We start from the raw sequence: 23,133 nt of genomic DNA, 5'->3' as shown, positions 1-23,133 counted from the left end.
ATGGACTGTTGAGTATCCGCTGTAGGATAAGAAAGTCTGCCCAACAGTAGGTTGGAGACAGACTCTTAGGTAGGTTCCAGTGTGAGAAGGTAGCCGCCCACAGAGGCAAGGATTTATTTTGTCTTTTATTTTATTTTGCTGGTTTTGACGCTCGCAGTCTGGTGAAGAAAAAATGCATTAATAAACCAAACTGTTGTTTGCAAGCACTTCTCGGCTATCTTCTTGTGAAAACGCACCCCCCAAGGGGTCATCCACACCCGCCACCGAGCTAATCCCTTACAATATCTATACACAAATGTTTTGCCTTTCATTTCTATTTTAACATGAATAGGTTGTTTTACAAGATGATGGTTTACATACACTTTAAAGGAGAAGTACAGCCAAAAGCTTGTTTGTTAGTTCGTTCTGCACTCCTGTGACCCGTTTTCAGCAGACAGCAGGCTGAAGCCCCTCTGTTGGTTGATGTCACAGAGCCGGTCCAGGCTCTGGAAAGATCATGACCATATGGTTGGGATCCACCCACGTGCCTGGACCAGCACCCGGCTCAGCCTCTCACCGAGCCACTGAGAGCCTGAGCGGGCTTCTTCCATCCCCTCCACAGCCCAGCACTCCAGTGAGCGAGGAGGGGCAGAGCAGAGAGCGGTGACTGACAGTCAGCAGCTCTCTGCTCAGGGAGTTCCACTCACATTTCACACTTGGCTCCATGCAGATCTTGTTTGCAGGCTAAAAAAGGTTTTGGCAGTTTTTTGGGGGTTTTTTTCGGTCGATTTACCTTCTTTTTAATGCCATATCTGACCTCCTTCTGTGTACCTCGCCGCGGCATGGTATGTAATTTCTGGCAGCGCATTGGCTCCTGGGAGATAAGTATCATCAATCCCAGGTATCAGTGCGCATCGCCGGCCGCTTGTTTTACTTGCTGGTTCCTTGATCGATAAAAGAGGTTTCCATAGCAACAGGGCGGGAACTTCCTCCAATACCGCCATCGCTATGGAAACCCAGCCAACATGCAGTGGGGCACGATTCCATTGCATTGCACATGCGCAAGATCGGCTACCCAGCATGCACTGAAACCCGGAACAGAGACCCAAAGGGCTTCACATGCCCACAGTCTAGATGCAGGGCTGTCTTTAACACAGGGCAAAAGGGGCAGTCACCCTGGGCCCAGTCATTGTTGTGAGGCCCAAAGCAGCTCCCCCTTGAGCCCACACTGCCCGCAAATAGTTGATAAGTGGATTTGGGATGGGCCAGGGTCCAATCAATATTAAAGATGGCCCTGTCTAGATGGCCGCGCTGTGCAGAAGAAGAGACATGTAAGTTTTTAATGTAGCTCAAAAACAAACCAGGGGACACTTTTGAAGATAGCTAACAGTAAATGAACGAGCGATGACTATACCAGGAGTAGTTTTATCTTAAAAAAAAAAAAAAGACCGCAGCTCCGGTTTAAATAAAAGTCCAACAAGTCATCAAACAAACAGCAACAAAGCCAAAAATCGTCATAGGGTCAAAACGGCCATCAGTTCTCAAATTCTGCTGTTTGTATAGAGTAGCCGCCATTTAGCGCTGACTCGACCCATGCTGAATCTACGAGGGGTCTTCTAAAAGTTTCTGCCCTTTTTGATATTTAATAGAGAACCCTCGTATATACTCCTGATGAAGATTATTGGAATCGAAACATGTTGGGGCTTTCACTTGTAACATACAGCCCTTCGCTACAGCTGATGTTTTTTGCAGGGTTGTTTTTATATAATTTTTATAATCTACATTTATTTCTTGTGCAACTATATCAATTTTATTTGTTGTTTAATAAAATTGAATATTTTAATTCTGTGGTTTTTTTTTTTTGGTGCCTAAAATGTCCTATCCTTGCAGACTATCGTTCCATGTATTAGGGATGTGGCACCTTAATTATTAGAAGTGCTGGGAATCTGGGATCTATTTTTTTTTTCAATTCTATAAGTTTATGGCCAGTTTTTGTCTTTCACATTTGATTGCATTTGGGATCATAAATCAATTGAGCTTGCCATGTCTTCAGCATCCACAGTAAATCATTATCTCTATGAATTGTATCTTCTACTAGTTTATTGCCATTTATGGGCCTATTGCAATCATTTACCTTTTTACCACTGTATTGTCATATTGTGTTATACTGTGAGCTTCACCGCTCAGCGTATGAATGCATATTGTACGTTTAGGCCCCTTTCACAGGGGCGGTTGTTGTACCGCTGGTAAAAGCATGTTTTACAATAGAAGAAGCTTTCATGCTAGAGGGGAACGCAATCGATTAAATAAATGTGAAAAACACAATACATGTAAATATGCTGCAGCTATAAAATTATTCCAAATATCATAAAGTGAAAATATATCTCAACTAGCTGCGCAATACACCCATAAATAAGTGAATGAATAAGTAATTCATAAAAGATATAAAGTTACAATAAATAAGCAGGGATTGGTAAATCGTGCACAAAACCACAAAAGTGCAACTAAAAAGTCCACATTCAATCCACTGTGAATGGATCCCCCCTTTGACAAAGTCGGATGTGACGAAACGCGTCAAGGCGTGGTTAAACGGCACATCAGAGGAGTGATCGGGTGAGCGAAGGTGTTTCCAAGGAGGTTCTCCCTGAATAGAACGGAGGTTCAAACTGAGCTTGTGGCCCTAACCATGAAAAGGGGGGGCAACTTTATGGGGTGAGTTGCCAGCTGATGGGAGTGGAATCACAGGGGTGGAGTATTTTGTGGTGACCCAATATTCAGCATGGAACTCTGACTATCCGACCACCAATTACATAATTGATCACAGTGGTTTGAATGTGGACTTTTTATTTGCGGTTTTGTGCAGGATTTAACCAATTCCTGCTTATTTACTGTCACTTTATATCTTTTATGAATTACTTATTCGTTCATTCACTTATTTATGGGTGTATTGCGCAGCTAGTTGAGATATATTTTCACTTTATGGTAAAAGCATGTTTTGTTATTCTGAAATTCCAACACTCCTTGCACAAAGATTATTCACATTTGTACATTGAAAATATGTGCGATTACTTGCGTTTACATGCGGCTGCGTTTAGCTGCGGTAGTACATTCTTGCCTTTTGTATAGCAACTGTTTACCTATTTTTTCTTTGTGCTGCGATTAACTGCTTTCATATACAGAAAGCTGCGGTACATCGCTCCTGGATGCAGTCAACTTTATTTTTCTTAAATGCACAAAACTGTATGTTATGAAAATGTTGCTAAACGCAGTGTGTGAATGGGGCCATAGGGATGAATTGTCTGCATTTATCTGCGGTAAATAAGTCCCTCTTTCCGCAGCTAAAAACTGATATCTAACCGTTCGTGTGAAAGGGGCCTAACTGTATACAAAAGAACGACATCAAAAACGCTTTAACACTTTAGCTCTGGAAGGTTTACCCCCCTTTATACAGGCCATTTTTTGCGATACGGTCCTGCATTATTTTAACTGAAAATTGCGCGGTCATGCGACGCTGTACCCAAACAACAAAATGTATTTCCTTTTTTCCCACATAAAGAGCTTTCTTATGGTGGTATTTGAACGCCCCTGTGTTTTTTATTTTTTTGCACTATATCAAGACAATATTTTCACTAAAATCACTATTAGCGGACACAAACATAACAGAGAACCTGTGTGAATTAGCCCTTTTTTAATTGTTTTTTACATTTAAAAAAAAAAAAATTCAATATTTTTTTAAATGTTTACAATCATTTTGTTTACAAATTTCTTAAATTATTTATTGCAATGTTTAATTATTATTATTTATTTTTAATTTGTTATTTTTTTACAGGACAGGTAAGCCTGCAGTGCTCTGTAAGGGAGGGGGGTGGCACAGTGAAAGAGTGGCACACTGGGGATGGGGGGGGGGGGGGTCAGAAGCAGACAAAACAGGGAGGGGGATCAGTGTCAGAGAAGCTATTAGAAGAATGATGCCCTGTGTCTGTGTCTCTCCCTGCAGCAGCTGAAAGCAGAGAGCCGCACAGGGCTTCCTTCTGCAATTGTCCCTCTGCCGGACCGCACAGATTCCCCGTGCTGTTGGGGCCCCCCTGTGTGCTCGGGTCCCCTACAGGAGGACCGGTGGTCCCCCCTATCAGCGGCCCTGATCCCGCTACATATTTTTAGTAAAAAAAATCCCAATAAGTGTATATTGATTGGTTTGCACAAAAGCTACAGTGTCTACAACCTATGGGATATTTTATTTATTTATCTTTTTTAATATTTTACTAGTCATGGCGGCGAACAGGACTGCGATATTGCGACAGACATTCTGACACTAATTGACACCTTCTGGGGTCCAGTGACACTAATACAGTGATCAGTGTTAAAAAAATATGCACTGTCATAGCCAGTGTTTCTGTTTAATATGGGAGGTGTTCTTACCAAGGGAAGGCATGGATCTGTGTCTGTGCTTTGCAGGAACACAGGATCCATGTCTTCCCTACTGACAGAATAGCAATCTGCCTTGTTTACATAGACAGACTGCCGCTGGGCCTGTGTAAAAAAACGATCAGCGGGTGCTGGCGGACATGGAGTCCATGGTACCCGCTGATCAGCTCCCACTGTGCATAATCCCAGCAGGAGAAAGCAGATGGTGCCCCCTCTACAGATGTAGTACCCTCCTAGGTAGGTGCTAGGTAAAATATATGTATGGCTCTGTTCTGCTTATCAGGAGAGCCTGATCTGTAGGTTAGCCTGTCACATGCTTCCAGGTGTGACCTGTTGAGTCCGGGGAGTCTCCCCACTGTATCCAACGAGGGACCTTGTTGGACAGTGGAGGAAACCTAGCCAATAGCACACCAGGGTTTATGACTGTCCCAGTGGGTGGGCATTGCTGCAATGCATCCTGGGATTGGGAATAAATCCGGAGGGGGCATGTGACAGGGTGTCTTTTGGCGGGAGCAAAGTCCCAGGAGGCAGTGGACGGCTGCCTCTCCTCCTGCTGAAGTGAGGAAGGTGGTGCAGGCAGTCGGCCTAGGGACCAGGGGTTGAGCTGTGCTGCAGAGGATCCAGTGTGCTGACTGAGTGGAGCTGCTGGGCAGGAGACTTCTGGAAAAACAGTGTTGTGAGTACTCAAGGATCTGCCCAGGGGTCTGTCTGAGAGTGGGGACCACTCCAGTGGGGTCAAATGGATCAAGGACCCAGTAAAGTGGGTGCCCTGAAGATTAGGGAGTAAAGGGGCGCCAGGAAGGGCCCTGAAGTTGTTCAGCAGTGCAGTCTTTATCAAGGAATAGCTTGCCTTAGGAAAGGATTACCTCAGGAAGCTCAAGTGACTCTTTTCACCGGCAAGTGTCAAGTGAAATAGCGGCCTAGCCGTGACTAGCTCAACTCAGCGTTAATCAGCGTTAACCAGCGTTAATCAGCATTTTTCAGACCATCTCTGCCTATTGTGCACAGTTTAGTTCAGTTGGAGTATTCCACTCATCCCTTCTCCTATCCAAGTTCCTAATAAAACCTAAAAACCAAAGAAACGGGACTGGTCCTTGTCTGAGGTAAACACACTTGTGGAAATATGTCTGAATGTTCTACTGTTGCTAATGGTAACCCAGGGGAACCCACACACAGCAGCTCCCATAGAAGTAGTGCTAAATACTGTGTATATATATATATATATATATATATATATATATATATATATCTATATGTGATCCGGTGCACAGCTGCCGCCCTGTAGCAGTAAAATTGCTATGGGGCGAACTGTAAGTGGTTACGATTTTTTAGTGAATTAGTGGCTGCTAACGGGAAGTCATTCAGCAAATGTGGAAGCATGTTGTAAGCACAATTGGTTGGCAAAGTCAAAAATCTTAAAAGAAATGGAATTATAGGAACACTGAACTGCAGCTCATAGCAACCAATCAGGTTTTATCTTTCACTCTATAAACTACACCTGCCAAATGAAACCTGAAATCTCATTGGTGGCTCAGTCCAATATCTTTTCCTCTGTGATCAGAAGGTTCCAATCCGTTCAGGAGATCCGTGACATACTAGAGTGGATCTGCCTGTATGTTCTCATGAGAAAGACGAGGACGGGAGGCCCAGAACAGCCCAGAGACAGAATAATTAAACATATAAAATGTTGTAAGTGTTTCCATACATTTTTCTGCTCACTCAGCACTTTAGAAACATTATCTGATGGCTCTCCTCACAAGATCAAAGTGTGAAATGCAAACCACCTCGCTGGCCCCTCTGCCTCCAAGCCATACAACCATTACATAAAACCTGACACCTAGGAAGACATTTTCCTTCTGCACCAGCATGTTTACATAAAAGAGGACCTGTCACCTGCACACAAAGGCTCATTGAAGCTGAACTCTGGGCAGATATAAAAGACAAATTAAATAAATGTCCTAAATGCAACTAGTGTAAGTGCCTGAATTTGACTTGGTATCAGCCTCATGCAGTCCCCTATACAGCTGTGCTCTGACTGGGAGAGGGAAGGGCAGGACTTGTGTTGTCAATGAACAAGCTTCATCCCCTCCTCTACAAGCTAATTTTCAGCTTTTAGGCCCCTTTCACACTATGGGTCCATTGGACGGACTCCGTTTTTCTCAGCGGAGGATCGATCCGCCGATCCCCCCCTGAGCAGGAGGATGACAGCTGTGTCTCCACTCTGTGTGCGGAGACACAGCTGTCAGTTCCCCATACATCTCTATGGGGGAAATCGGATGGGAACGGACCATATCTCTGTTCTCATCCGATCCCATCAGATCCGCTGGACGGATGGAAAATAGGGTTTCCATTCGACCACATTTGACGGATCGGATGTCAGCGGACATGTCTCCTCTGACATCCGATGTCCCATAGGAATGCATGGGGGGACTGTTCAGATCCACCAAAAAAACTGACAGGCGGATCTGAACGGGGCCTTAGTGTTGTTGTACTTTAATGATTATTATGCAGTCATGCAATAATGTATCCAAATTACATTTTTTATCATTTGTTTGAGACAGATAGAGCTTTCTTTTGGTGGTATTTAATCACCACTGGGGTTTTTATTTTTTTGCTAAGCAAAAAAAAATATTTTACTTATTTTAAAATAAGTAATGTTTCTTCTTCACTGATGAGGCTGCACTAATTGGCACTGATAGACTGCACTGATGAGGCTGCACTGATATGCAGCACCGATGAGCAGTGATAGGTGGAACTGTTGAGCACTGATAGGCGGCATTGATGAGGTGGCACTGATGAGGCTGCACTAATATGCAGCACTGATGAGCAATGATAGGTGGCACCGATGGGCACCGATGAGGCTGCAATGATATGCGGCACTGATGAGCACTGATAGGCGGCACTGAAGAGGAGGCACTGATAGGTACTGATATGTGGCATTGATGAGATGGCATTGATGGTTACTGATGGGCACTTATGAGCAGCACCAAAGGGTACTGATGAGCAGCATTGATGGCACTCATAAACAGCACTGATGAGCAGCATTGATGGCACTGATGGACAGCACTGATGGGCAGCATTGATGGCACTGATGGGCAGCATTGATGGCACTGATGGGGCTGCATGTCCCCTGTCAAGATTGTCGATTACCGTCTCTCCTCTTCTTACGCTGTGACATAGTTTATGATCATGTGACCGCTGTGATTGGCTGTAACAGTGGTCACATGATTGGAAAGCTTTCCGTTAGCCACCGGGGGGGGGAGAGGAGAGGCCTGATATGATGTAGATCGCTGCGTGGCAATCTTTCTAGAAAGTAGGAGCGGGTACCTGTCAAAACCAGGTTCCTGCTCTCCCCCAAAAACCGTCAAATGTGGCAGTGGAGGGGGGGGGAGGGTGCAAACAAGTGGAGCCTCCTCATTTTGGGTGAAGCTCCACTTTAATTGGTTGGGATTAATGTTTTGCTGTTTAGTATGTCCTTGCGCCATGGGCACTCTGCTGGCAGAATAGTGAACAAATTGAAATACTGTACTGTAAATCCAAACAAAATCAAAAATAAAAATAATAATAAAAAAAAAAAAAAATATATATATATATATATATATATATATATATATATAAACATATTAAGGCTGCTGCTGTATGATTGGTTAGAAAACCTGGAATGTTAATGAAAATACAGCGCTGCCACTATCCACCTAATCTGTGTATATAATACCGCCTATCTAATCATAATATATATGAATTCATCAGCTTTTAGTAGGATACATAAACATTGTGTGCGCATCATAAAATGAATAAATGCATAAATCAGAAAATAATTTAGAAAATAAATTGTGTTAATCACAATTCATAAGGTCCGTGCCTAAAAAATGTTAAAATAAAGTGCTACGTGCAGTATTGCAATATAATGTTTGTTTCTACAGTGATGTATATTGTTAGTATCTGTCTCCTTTGTGTATAGGTAACAGGTATAGTGTAACACACGTGTGTCAAACACAAGGCCCGCAGGCCATTTCATGTGGCCCTTAAACCCAGGGGGAGAGGATGAAGTGAGATGTGGACAGTCAGTGAAAGGGCTCTTTCACACGGGCGATCCGATCAGATCCGTCTGTCAGTTTTTTAGGCGGATCTGATCGGATCCTCCATGCAGCTCTATGGGGCAGCGGATGTCAGCGGAGACACCTCCGCTGACACCCGCTGCCATCCGTATCCAATCCTGTCCGTGAAATCCGGACGGATGGAAACCCTATTTTCCATCCGTCCAGGGATCGGATTGGATCGGATCGGATGAGAGCGGACAGGCGGTCCGCTCTCATCTGATCCCCCATAGAGAGCAGCGGGAGCTGTGACACCTCCCTCTCCGCACTGCAAGCGGAGACGGAGCTGTCATCCGCCGGCTCAGCGGGGATCGGCGGATCGATCCCTGCTGAGCAGCACGGATCCGCCTACGGAGGCGGACCGTGTGAAAGAGCCCAAAGAGAGATGAACCGTGCACACTGTGCACAGCACACTCTTAAGCCCTGCACTCTGTATGTAGCGCACTCCTCAACCCTGCACTCTATACTCAGCGCACCCCTAAACCCTTCACTCAGTACATAACGTACTCCTGGTATTTGTTGCCCCACTGAAATCTTAACACTTACCACTATGCAATTTGGCCACACCCACTGATCAATGCGGTTCGGCTGGGGGTTGGTTATGTTCCTGCATCTATTCTCTGAGAAAAAAGAGCCCTACATAAATTTATATAGTCTTACAGATACAACCAGCCCTTTGAGGGCAACCATAATGCTGATGTGGCCCGCAATGAAATTGAGTTTGACCCCCCTGGTGTAACACATACCATAATGTCCAAACCAGTGATACATGTGTATAGAATCTGGAACTGAGGCAGAAACTCACCATAAGAAAAGGTATCGGGCAGAGGAATTCCATGGCCAGCTAACTCCTGAAACGTCCAGAATTTGTTTACGCAATTTAGAATGGCTTGAGAGCGATTCACTAGACGGCAGCCCAGTTTCTCGAGGTGTCGCAGAACAGTTATATCACTATCAGACTGCACGGTAGGGGTTGGGACCCGGACCAGTATCACCTGAGGGTAGGAGGTCACTGTCTTCTTATCAACCTGCAAGCCTGAAACAGAAGAGGAGGACAGATGAAAGAAAACACATGGGCCAATTAAAAAATAGAATGTTGTTGTTAATGTGAGCTTTCATTTAAATTATAACATTGTTAGATGTAAATGTAATGCTGCAGAGGCGTAACTAGAACCTTCAGGGCCCCGATGCAAGAAACCATGAAGGGCCCCCCAGACCCCTGGCCGGGGCCCTTCCCTTCAAGCCTGGGGCTTTTCCCACTAATCCTGGGGCTCTTTACTCTCGTTGCATGGCCTTTTATTATGGTCCCGCAGCAGGATCCTTTCACAAGTTCTGCAGTGGGCCCCCTTCCTTCAATCTTGGGGCCTCCCCACAGTGGTGCAATGGCAGGGCCCGGTCGCAAGTGTGACCTTTGAGATCCTGGAAGTTCACCCACTGGTTTGCTACTGGGCCCCCTGGAGCATGGGGCCCGGTAGCAATTGCAACCCCTGCAACCCCTGTAGTTACGCCCCTGTAATGCTGTTAAAATGTATGTAATAGTAAAACATTTTTTGTTGTGTGGCCATGCCATAGTGCATGCTATAGATTAGTGTTTCTAAATACTTTTTTTTAGTCGAGGCACCCTTTAAAATTATAGACAATCTCAAGACACCGTCTAAAATTATGGACAGTCTCAAGGCATCCCAATGTAAAATGTAAAAAACTATTCTAATAGAGTTACATAAGGCAGCAACATCCACACACGTAGAACACCCAACATTTAAAGGTGATTCTTCCAAAGCAAATACACTTTTGCACACTGGTACTGACTAGTATTCCAATGTTTCTCTTCTCCCTCAATTTCTCTTCATCAGTCAGCTAATATCACCCCAGTGCTTAAAGTGGAGTTCCACCCTTAAAAGTCACTTTGCCCCATCTGCTTGATCTGTGTCACCTGAAAAATAAATGGATAATCACGATTTTATTTTCTTTACTTACCTTGTTTTAGAAGAAAATATACTCACCTTACTTCCTTTTCCTCTCTCTTAGGCCGCGGCCTGCGCCGTCACTTCCTGCTTGCATTGATTCCTGGGAGCTGAGCGTCATCGCTCCCAAGAATCAATGCGCCTGCACCGGCCCCGCTCGTCAGTTCCGGTGCAGGCGCGTCATTCACTGCTAAACAGCTTCTGGGCATGCCCAGAAGCTGTGCAGGAATGACGTGCCTGCACCGGACATGACGAGCGGGGCCGGTGCAGGGCATTCTGGGATGAAGAGGACACAGAAGAGGGCGCAGAAGAGGACGCGCTCGCTTCAGCTGCCCACACCTGAGATGGCAGCGCTGGACAAGACATTTTCAAGGTAAGTATTTCTTCTAAAAGGTAAGTACGACCCGGGACAGTACAGAGGCTATCCATTGTGGAATTCACTAGCCCTGACTGTTCCGGGGGTATTTTTATTTAAAAAAACTTTCCGAGGGTGGAACTCCGCTTTAAGGAGAGGGGCAGAGGAGGGTCAAATAAGAATACTGTGGAGGCAACAGCCGTCCTCCTTATCAACTGATGATGTCATTGGTTATTTGGATTCTAATGTCTAGAACAGCCTTTCTTAACCTTTTCAACACAGAGGAACCCTTGAAATAAATTTCTGGTCTCGGGGAACCCCTGCTAAAAATTAAAAATCTACAACTCATGACACATTAGTGTGACAGTCAGTGGGAAGAATGTTCCTTACTCTTGTCATCATTGGGAAGAATTACCCATCTTACAGATAGCTAAAAGGAACAATGGTTTCATTGGAAACATATCTGAGAGGCAGAAATTGACTATTGCTCAAGGAACCCCTAGCAACCTCAGGAGGAACCCTAGGGTTCCACGGAACCCTCGTTGAGAAACCCTGGTCTAGAAAGTCGTAATGGTGCATAATAAAAACCCATAACTTTGTGTACCTAAAAGGCAGGCCTTATCTACCTGCTGGCTTTTATAACGTTTTTGATTCATTTTTAGGCATTTTGCCAAGGCACCCCAGAAGAAACCTCTGAGGTCCCTGGTTGAAAAAGGCTGGATAGACGTTGGATAAAAGGTTAAGTTCAGTAAAACTTTTTTGGAAATTAAGCAGAGCATTTTTGTAGCACCCTCCTAGATAGGCTGCTAGTTAGGTTAGGCAAAATTAGTTCTTGTGGCTCTGCTGTAATTAACAGTGCATCGTGTGATTGTTTTGGTTTGCTGTGGGCTCTGCAGGCTGCGAGTTTGATTGCTTCCCCCTGTCTTCTGGAGGCTTCCAGAATGTAGTGGGTGGGAGGATCAAATAAGAAGTCAGAATATTTAAGCAGCTCCAGCTAAACCCTGGGGGAAGGTGCTCAGATAGTGGCTGGGAGAGTGTATAAATAGTTTGGAGCTTCAGAGAGCAGGGTTCTTCCCCAGGAATAGAGGTTCCCAGCTAGAAGAGCTGCTGTCCCTCTAGGCAGCCCAGCTAAAGATTCTGCCTATCTCATTGATGTCCCAACTATGTATAGCTGGGGGGTCTATTTTGCTGCAAATTTCTTGTGAGCTGCAAGAGGGATTTCACTGAGTATCCAGTCTGGAGGCTCCATTGAGGGAATTGTCTGCCTAAGTCTAGAAGGAGACAGCTAAGTCCCAGGAACACTGTAAGTACAGACCTGGGAGAGGGATCATTGTGACTGTTGTTGCTGTTAACCTCTGGTGCACTAGCATTAAATCGGTAGTAAACCGCAGCAGTGCATTAAAAAAAAAAAGAAAAAAAAACACCTGTAAGGTAATTGCATAATGTGCTAGTATGCATTGCATTCTAGCACATTCTGAAATACTTACCTTACAATGAAGCCCTCCAGAGGCGCGCTGTCACCGCTGAGAGAGCTGACACCTTCCCCCCCCCCCCCCCGTCTTTCTTACGGGTTCGCAGCCCTCTGCTCTGAAGGTCCGACACAGTATGCCAGGACCTCAGAGCACTTGTGCCAGTGATGTCATTGGCTGCATCCTAAACTGTGCACATTTAGGAGATATTTATTTTACCTACAGGTAAGCCTTATTATACAGTAGGCTTACCTGTAGGTAAAAATCACAAAGCAGGCTTTACTACTGCTTTAAGGCTGGGGGCATTACTTATGGTGTCCCCGTGCTGTCCGCTTTATGTCCTACTGCTTAAAGAGGAACTTTAGGCTAACTAAATTAAATGGGCTGACAGGCAGGATTTTTAATGCAGAAGAGACATGCTTTGTCTGTTCTGCATTAAAACTACCTACCTGACCGTACAAATTCGGCAATGCTAAATCTTAGTGAACTCCCGCGCATGCGCATGAGTGACCTCATCTCTGCCTGGCCGATGACAGTGGCTGGCAATTGAGACCCAGAAGCCGGCCACCCGAAGATGTCTGCGGCCAGGCGGGGAACTCGGGGGTGCCGCATCGCTGGAGCTACTCTGAGTTGTGTTCCGCTTTAAAGGACTGTTCTAAGAAGTAGCTGCAAATGGAAAAGTGTCCTCACATTCTTGTCAAGTGTTCTGAAATATCCGACAGCTTCCCTGAGGCTGGCAGTACATGTTCAATTCTCTTGTACAGTTTTCCTTTAGATTTACCAAAAACCATGTAACATGAGGTCAAAACTAAACAACTTTCAATTGTAGTTAAGCAGGCCCTTGCACTACATAGTTTAGGGTAAATCTAAAGGAAAATTGTTCAAGGGAATTGAACATGTATGGCCAGCCTAAGTCCCATACAATTTAATCTGCAATAAACTTTAAAATGGCAACCCCTAGTCTGTTTTCTGAGCCAGAGGAGTGAATGTTGCTGTTTGCCTGGCTGCCGTCACACTAGTCTGAAAATAACCTGGGACAAAATCAACGGCTCTTGCGGGGGTTAGTGCTTCTAAATGGTAAACATTTGTGAGTTATTGGCCAGACAAGGGTCATTGCATGTTGCACTTTTGGACCCAGTGCCCATGCAACCATAGGACATCCAGTGCCCATGCATCCATAGGACATCCAGTGCCCATGCAACCACAGGACATCCAGTGCCCATGCAACCATAGGACATCCAGTGCCCATGCATCCATAGGACATCCAGTGCTCATGCAACCATAGGACATCCATTGCTCATGCAACCATAGGACATCTTGTGCCCATGCAACCATAGGACATCCAGTGTCCATGCAACCGTAGGACATCCAGTGTCCATGCAACCATAGAACACCCAGTGCCCATGCAACCATAGAACACCCAGTGCCCAAGCAATCATAAGACATCCAGTAACCATGCAACAATAGGACATCCAGTGCCCATGCAACCATAGGACATCCAGTGCCCATGCAATCATAAGATACCCAGTGCCCACGCAATCATAAGACAGCCAATGCACATGCAACCATTGGACATCCAGTGCCCATGCAATCATAGGACAGCCAGTTCCCATGCAACCATAGGACATCTAGTGCCCATGCAATCATAAGACAGCTAGTGCCCATGCAAACATAGGACATCCAATGCCCATGAAATCATAGGACAGACTCTGCCTATGCAATCATAAGACATCCAGTGTCCATACGATCACAGGACATCCAGTGCCTATAATCATAAGACATCCAGTGCGAATGCAGCTATAGAACACTCAGTGCCCAATCAATCATAAGACATCCAGTAACAATGCAGCAATAAGACATCCAGTGCCCATGCAATCATCGGGCATCCAATACTCATGCAATCATAAGAATTAGCCCTGTTATGATAGTAAAGGGGCTCCTCTGCGGTGTAAATTGAGGAACTGCCTTACACACAAACACATACTAGCTCACTTCCCTCCTGTAATCTTAATGCTTCCATCAGCTGTTACTGCTCAGTGCGCAGTCATCAACTACCACTACGGCTCGCATACTATAAATACCAGCATAATAGGCGTACAGAGTGACTGCAGAGACAAGGTATAATCACGGATCCATTTCCACTCAGGAGTTTAATGTGGTGCATTTATATTGATGATTGATGTCTTGTGAAATGTGCCGAGCTGCAAAGGTTTAAATAACTTAGAAGAAGAGCGCACTGCACACACAATGCAGAGTAACAATCTCCTCCAATGTGCTGACTCATCCACTCTTGCTTGTGTCTTCAATATAAGGGAAATTACAAACTAGGCCAGAGTCTCCAAAGTCTACGCAAGTGGCCTCATTGAAAGACCTACACGGGCACTGGGTGCAGAAATTCAACATACAATTTCCCCCGTCCGGGTATCAGGGCCAGGACAAGGGGTGGGCAGGAGCGGCCGCTGCCCTGGGCATTGTGGTATCATGTGAGGTGGGGGGGGGGGCACCACAAGGAGGTTGGGGGGAGGGGGGTTGTGTTGGGAGGGGGGATTTGGGGAGGAGATATGAATTGTTCTTGGAGGGGAAATATGGGGAGGTGTGCTAGGAGTGGTGATTTGAGGGGATTTGTGTTGGGAGGGGGTAAGAAAATATCTGCTAGGAGGGGGAATTTTGGGGGGTTTGTGCTGGAAAAGATAACATGTTGGTGGTGGAGGTGGGGGGGGGGGTGTTGCTAGGAGGGGAACATTCTTTTTTTGGGGGGTGGGGGCGGAGGATTGTAATGTTCTGGTACCGCTGGTACCCTTGTTTCCATATTTCTCCTCTGCTAACTGCGTCCCATCTTGTGTAACAAGAGACGCATATACCTTTAAGACCGGATGACATCATTGCCGAGCGCCGCTATGAGCGGCTATTTCAATCGCCGGCTTGCTCTCACTCATCGCTCGTTCAAACCACATGTTCACCGCACCTACTCCTGTGAAGTCGGAGCTGCTGACATTTTCCCTTGCTGAACTGAAGCCGGAACCTCGCTGGTGATCCGTATCTCGCTACGCGATCACCTCTCTCTAATGGACACTGTTACTACTAACCTATCTAAGTGATAAGTACCCCACAGGGGATTCTTACTAACCAATCTCCTACTGTCATCTACTGCAATTACCAAGACTATCTGTATCTATCTATTCACTATCATCTGCATAGACTGTTATCTCTTGGGACTACCTTCAACTATCCTTGCACTAGGTTACTCTGTCTAAGTATACTCCATCTGTGTCCTCTTACCATCTGCACTATACTTGACATCAGAACCTATCTGCTTTACCATCACCTGCAACTCTCCTAATACTACTTCTAGTGCTCACCATACAATAGCCTGTCTCTCATCTATACATCCTCATATATTCTATCCCTCCATTAAACATCTAATTAAGTATATATATGGTATATAACAGGCTGTGCACGGTGATGAAGTCCTGAGAGTTGGATATGTTTGTTCAACAGAATCTCTACAAGGCTACTGAGTGTAATAATTCTGCAGCTGTAAATCCATCCACTAACAAAAACGCATGAACGTTACAGATTGAACGAGCCTTTAAAAAAAAATATGGATTCAGCAGAATTATCCACTCATGTACTACAATTAAAACAGCAAGTAGATGCATTGATCCTTGCGCTTACAGAGGTACAAAATGAAAATCAGACCTTGAGACAGCAGCTTGGCCGTCTCACACAGCCTCCTGCTGCTCAGCCCCGTGAGCCTAAGATAAACCCTCCTATAGTGTTTTCTGGTGATCGGAGCAAATTTCGTGAATTTAAAAACGCATGTCGATTGTTTTTTTTGTTAAAACCTCTAACCTACACCACTGACCAAATTAAGGTTTGTACCGTCATCTCCTATTTAACGGGTGAACCCCCGGCCTGGGCAGACGCTCTCTTTGAAAAGGATGATCCACTCCTTAATTCTTATCCCTTATTCCTAGCACAACTCGCTAGTTTATATGAAGACCCCAACAAGCAGAGTACCGCTGATACCCAATTACGGGCCTTAAAACAAGGAAGGAGACCTGTTGAAGATATCGTGGCGAATTTTAAAAGATGGTCCCCTGATTCAGGGTGGAACGACACATCTTTGCGAACGCAGTTTAGACTCGGCCTATCTGAGGCCGTTAAAGACGAGATCGCCCGAGCGGATTTACCTGGCACTCTAGAGGGACTGATACAGACCAGTATTAATATTGACAGACGACTACGAGAAAGAAAGGCTGAGAAGATGGGCTCACCATTTTCCAGTCCTTCTCGGATGTTGCCTGCTGACCCTACTCCTATGGAAGTAGTAATGATACGCCCACCTCTGACCCTTTCTGAACGTGCCAGGAGGAAAACCGAACATCTTTGCATGTACTGCGCATCCCCGAATCATTTGATAAACGGCTGTCCCCTTGTCCGCAGAAAAGAGGGTGAGTGTTCAAATGTCTTGCTAGGGGGACTCACAACTTCCTTTTCTAATCCTTATCTTTTTGTTCATTTAACATTGCAGTGGGACCAAACTAGGATCACCACCAAGGCTATGATCGACACAGGATCTTGTGGAAACTACATTGACATTTGTTTTTTCTCCCTTAATAAAATACCTATTGTTTCAAAACCCAAACCTGTCTCCGTTAGTTTTATTAACGGTACCCCTTTATCCTCTGGTCCTATCACCAGTCAGACACAGGCACTCCTTGTAACTGCTGACGAGTCTCATGTGGAGACCACCACCTTTGATGTATTAACTTCACCACATTTTCCAATCATTTTGGGACTTCCCTGGTTACACATACATCAACCAATCATCGATTGGAAAACAAGAAGGTTAGCCTTCTCTTCTCACTATTGTGAGACGATGTGTAATCTCCCCACACATTATAGGATCCTGTCTGTAGTGCCGGATGACATTATTCCCAAGTGTTATCAGGATTTATCGGAGGTTTTCCTTGAGAAAAACGCTCAAATGCTACCTCCCCATAGGGACTATGATTGTTGTATCGATCTACTCCCTAATAGCAAGTTGCCTTTCGGACATGTTTATCCTCTCTCACAGGATGAACTCTCTCATCTTAAGGAGTATCTGGATGAGAACTTGGCAAAAGGATTCATCCGACCTTCTACTTCCTCCACTGCTGCTGGACTCTTCTTTGTCCGCAATAAGGATTCTAGCCTTAGGCCTATCATTGATTTCAGACAATTAAATGCCATTACAATAAAGGATCGTTATCCTTTACCTCTTATTCCTGAACTTATCGAACAGGTGCGTGGGGCTTCTTTCTTTTCAAAATTGGACCTAAAAGGGGCATACAATTTAATTCGAATCCGTAAAGGGGATGAATGGAAGACGGCATTCAGAACCAGATACGGACTGTTTGAGTACCTTGTAATGCCATTTGGGCTATGTAATGCTCCCGCAGCCTTCCAACGGTTTATAAATGAGATATTCAGAGACTTGCTTGATGTTTGTGTTGTAGTATATTTGGACGATATACTTATCTATTCTCATTCCTTACCTGAGCACATAAAACATGTGAGACTTGTGTTGTCAAGACTACTTGCACATAACTTATATGTTAAATCAAAAAAATGTTTGTTTCATAAAGAGGAAGTACTATTCCTAGGATATATTATATCTAAAAATGGAATCAAAATGGACATGAGCAAAATATCCTGCATTCTGGATTGGCCTGTGCCAACCACTCGCAAAGCATTACAAAGGTTCCTAGGATTCTCTAACTACTATAGGAAATTCATTAAGAACTTCTCTGCGATTGTGAAACCTCTCACACAACTTACAAGCACCAAGAAACCATTTAATTGGTCAAAAGAAGCAAATGGAGCATTCTGTCTGCTGAAATCAAGTTTTACTACTGCCCCCATACTATGCCATCCAGACCCATCCCTTCAATACATCTTGGAGGTAGATGCGTCAAATATGGCAGTAGGAGCAGTTCTCTCACAACGACCAACAAACACCTCACCTCTTCACCCAGTTGCTTTCTTCTCAAAGTCATTAAGCAGCCCCGAGGTGAACTACCCAGTAGGTGAGAAGGAGTTATTAGCCATAAAACTGGTGTTAGAGAATTGGCGACATCTACTTGAGGGCACTCAATTGCCAATTCTGATATATACTGATCACAAAAACCTTCAATACCTTCAAACTAATAGAACTCTTTCCCACCGGCCGGTACGGTGGTCGTTATTCTTTCTGAGATTTAATTTTTTAGTGACTTACACGCCCGCAGACAAAAATAAAAAAGCGGATGCACTTTCACGACTAGCCGAGAAAGACTGTACTGAGGTTCCCTCAGTTCCTATAATACCACTTGAACGTATTATCGGTGTCGTTCGCTCCCTGAAGGAAGAGATTTTGCACAGCATAGGATTGGACTCACCTCCACCACAACTAACTACTGACGCAGAAGGCTTCCTCTACTACAACGATAAATTATACATACCCCCTACTATGCGAACCAAGATCTTAGAATTGTCGCATGATGTACCTATGGCAGGACATATGGGTATGACTAAAACGTTCAATCTACTTACTAGGCAGTTTATGTGGCCAGACATGAAGACAACCGTAAAAAAGTTTGTTTCATCTTGTGATATCTGTGCAAGGTCTAAAATTGACAACACGAAACCATCGGGGTTACTTTGTAGTTTACCGATACCCCAGGTTCCGTGGGAAGTGGTATCCTTAGACTTCATAGTGGAACTACCACCTTCCAAAGGATTCAACACCATCTTGGTGTCAGTGGACCATCTGACCAAGATGGCACATTTCACTCCTATCCGAAAACTACCTTCATCCAAACAAACAGCGGAATTGTTTGTGAAACATGTCTTTAAGTTACATGGTATTCCAAAAACACTGCTGTCTGACCGTGGTTCACAATTCATCTCAAAGTTTTGGCTAGCTCTATGTCAGATACTGCGAATAGAGCGTAACCTTACTTCTCCCTACCACCCTCAGACCAACGGACAGACAGAGAGAGTTAACCAGTGCATTGAACAGTATCTGCGTTGCTATACTTCGTATCTACAGGACGATTGGGCAGATCTCCTCCCGCTGGCGGAATTCGCCTATAACAACGCGACTCATAGCACTACTAAACAAAGTCCGTTTTACCTAAATTATGGGTTTCATCCCACACTCCTTCCTCCACGTATCTTGCCATCAAGTAATCCAGTGGCATCTGATTATCTTGCCCAGATAAAGGATTCTCTGGGATTACTCAACAATACCATATCCCATGCTCATAGCCAACAAAAGAAGTACTATGACCTCCGTAGGAAACCCTCTCCCCAATATGCCATTGGGGATCTTGTTTGGCTTTCTACAAAAAATCTGAGACTAAAAATCCCTAGTAAAAAACTTGGACCTCTATTTCTGGGACCTTTTCCAATAGAGAAGCTTATTGGAAAAGCTGCAGTACAACTCACATTGCCAGCAGACCTCAAGATACATCCTGTCTTCCATGTGTCTCTACTGAAGCCCCATGTTCCTAACCAAGGAATAAGGCCTACTATCTCACCTCCACCTCCTGTACAAGTGGAAGGTGGAGAAGAATTTGAGATAAAAGAAATTTTGGATTCCCGTTTCAATAGAAGAAGACTCCAGTATCTTGTACGATGGAAGAACTATGGGCCCCAAGATGACACCTGGCTGGATACCTCCGATATACATGCCCCTAGACTGATTCGCAAATTCCACTCGAAATATCCAGAAAAAACAGTTCTAGAGGCCTTCCGGAGCCGGCCTTAAGGGGGGGGGGGTACTGTAATGTTCTGGTACCTCTGGTACCCTTGTTTCCATATTTCTCCTCTGCTAACTGCGTCCCATCTTGTGTAACAAGAGACGCATATACCTTTAAGACCGGATGACATCATTGCCGAGCGCCGCTATGAGCGGCTATTTCAATCGCCGGCTTGCTCTCACTCATCGCTCGTTCAAACCACATGTTCACCCCACCTACTCCTGTGAAGTCGGAGCTGCTGACATTTTCCCTTGCTGAACTGAAGCCGGAACCTCGCTGGTGATCTGTATCTCGCTACGGGATCACCTCTCTCTAATGGACACTGTTACTACTAACCTATCTAAGTGATAAGTACCCCACAGGGGATTCTTACTAACCAATCTCCTACTGTCATCTACTGCAATTACCAAGACTATCTGTATCTATCTATTCACTATCATCTGCATAGACTGTTATCTCTTGGGACTACCTTCAACTATCCTTGCACTAGGTTACTCTGTCTAAGTATACTCCATCTGTGTCCTCTTACCATCTGCACTATACTTGACATCAGAACCTATCTGCTTTACCATCACCTGCAACTCTCCTAATACTACTTCTAGTGCTCACCATACAATAGCCTGTCTCTCATCTATACATCCTCATATATTCTATCCCTCCATTAAACATCTAATTAAGTATATATATGGTATATAACAGGCTGTGCACGGTGATGAAGTCCTGAGAGTTGGATATGTTTGTTCAACAGAATCTCTACAAGGCTACTGAGTGTAATAATTCTGCAGCTGTAAATCCATCCACTAACAAAAACGCATGAACGTTACAAGGATTTGTGCTAGCAGGGATGATTAGGGGCATTTGTGCTAAGAGGGAAAATTTGGTGGAAATTTGTGCTAAGATGGGGGATTGGGGAGAATTTGTGCTGGTAGGGGGGAATTATGTTGGGAGGGGGGGTGGATTTGTGTTGGGGTTATATGAGGAATGAGAGAATTTGAGCTGAGGGGGTTGGGGGGTGCAAAGATTTGTGCTGGGAAGGGGATTTCAGTAGGAGGCGGATAAGTACTGGGAGGAGGGGGAATTTATACTTAGAGGGTAAGCATGCAGATTAATGCTGAATTCTTTTGGGGGGAGGGGGTTTTGCTGACACATAATGCTCATACATCTTGGGGGGGCGCAATTTGCCATGTTTGCCCTGGGCTCTAGACGACCTTGTCCCAGCACTGCTGGGTATACCAATAGTTCACAGATATCCCTCATTTGGAGGACTGTCCCTCCTTTTGATTGGACACAGCAGGAGCCAATTAGCAGGCCTTGCAGACCTAATGTCCGCCGATGACCCACTGGTACCCCCAAGAGAGTCAGAATGGCGGTCTAGGAAAGGAAGACAGAGGTCCTGTTTTTCTGCTAAGCAGGAATAAGGATTTCTGTCTTCCCACAGTCAAAGCACCTCCCCCACAGAGTTAGAAAGCACTCCCTAGGGACACATTTAACCGATTGATCGCCCCTGATGTTAACCCCTTCCCTGCCAGTGTCATTAGTACAGTGACATATTTTTTAGCACTGATCACTGTGTTGACTGGTCCCCAAAAAAGTGTCACATCCCGTGTCCGATTTGTCCGCAGCAGTATCCCAGTCCTGCTATAAGTCGCTGTAACTGGTAAAAAATAAATAAAATTCCATTTAAAAAATCCCATAGTTTGTAGACCCTATAAATTTTGCGCAAACCAATCAATATACACTTATTGGGATATTTTTTTTAACAAAAATATGAAGCAGAATACATATTGGCCTAAATTGATGAAGAAATTAGATTTTTATTACATATATTTATTGGATATGTTTTTTAGCAGAAAGAAAAAAATATTGTTTTTTGTTTATAGTGCAAAAAATAAAAACCGCAGAGGTAGTTAAATACCACCAAAAGAAAGCTCTATTTGTGAGAAAAAAAAGGACACCAATTTTATTTGGGTACAGCGTTGCACGGTAATGAAGGGGGGTAAATCTTCAGGAACTGAAGTGGTTAAAGCACAAATTACCTTTTAGCAAACCTTCACTCAAAAGTAATAGCACCACTCCTCCCCCACCTCAACACATTTGAGTCTTGTTTTGTTTTTATGGAGAGGGGGTACCTTTTTTGACATGTACCTATACCCCCACTTCCTCAATTCTGGTCTAGGCAAGAATGAGGATGCTCATCCGGCACCACCCCACACTCCACGTCACACGTCCCAAGAAACTGCAGGACCAGTCTCAGAATCTCACGCATGCGCAGCGGGGAGCCAGCTGGGATTCTTCAGGAAATCATAGTCAGCTCCCAAATCCAAGACTTGGCGGAGAACAAGGCCAATGAGAAGAATTGGCAGCAGGAGGACAGCAGTGGACTACATTGACATCTAAATACATTTTAAGTAGATAAAAACAAAAGGTGTGCAAAGTCTTACAGTTCATTTTCTTTAGAAAGCAGCCACAGCATTTCTCACACTTCAGTGCTCTATGCTGGCAGAGCTGAGTAACAGCCACACCCCTCAGCACAAGTTTCTTTACGCAGAATTGTACTGCAGAGACGGGGAGGGGCATGTCTGATCTGGTCTGTTACATTACTGAGAGCACTGGTTCTAAAGCCTCGTACACACGCAACGATTGTTGGCCAACCGATCGGCCGTCTTTTGTCCAGTGTTGTTGTGTTGGTTGAAATGTGCTCTAGACTGTACACAAATTTTTTCAGCCAACAACAACCAACTTCAGAAGTGATGTCATGTGCTGGTTAACTTTCCGTGTGGTTTTTTTTCTCTGAGCATGCCCAGTCTTGCTCATCTGATTTTTGTCTGCCGAAATCTGTACTGACTGACGGAAAATCGGCCGTTCTGTTGACGGCCAACAAAAATTTTATAGCATGCACACCAGATTTTGTTCGGCCGAAAAGTCGCAGTCGGTTGTCGGAAGCATCATACTAACAAGCCGACAATAGGCTGAAAATTCACGGGCAACAATCTTTGCGTGTGTACGAGGCTTAACTCTGGTTCCTATTAACCACTTCAGCTCCCAAAGATTTACCCC

At 44.7% G+C, this 23,133-nt stretch overlaps 1 protein-coding gene across 1 annotated transcript in view; it reads right to left on the bottom strand.

The window, feature by feature from the left end:
- The window catches only part of RIMKLA (ribosomal modification protein rimK like family member A), a 112,959-nt gene that overhangs the window by 40,574 nt on the left and 49,252 nt on the right, over nucleotides 1-23,133 (bottom strand). The window contains exon 2 of the mRNA XM_082273232.1: nucleotides 9,307-9,537. Within this exon, the coding sequence (XP_082129358.1) occupies nucleotides 9,307-9,537 (231 nt within the window). The remainder of the gene's footprint in view (nucleotides 1-9,306; nucleotides 9,538-23,133) is intronic.

Source organism: Pelophylax lessonae, assembly GCF_965119305.1.
Source record: "Pelophylax lessonae genome assembly, chromosome: 12".
Lineage (NCBI taxonomy): Eukaryota > Metazoa > Chordata > Amphibia > Anura > Ranidae > Pelophylax > Pelophylax lessonae.
The sequence above is the reverse complement of the archived record's forward strand: the minus strand, read 5'-3'. Positions and strand labels throughout refer to the sequence as shown.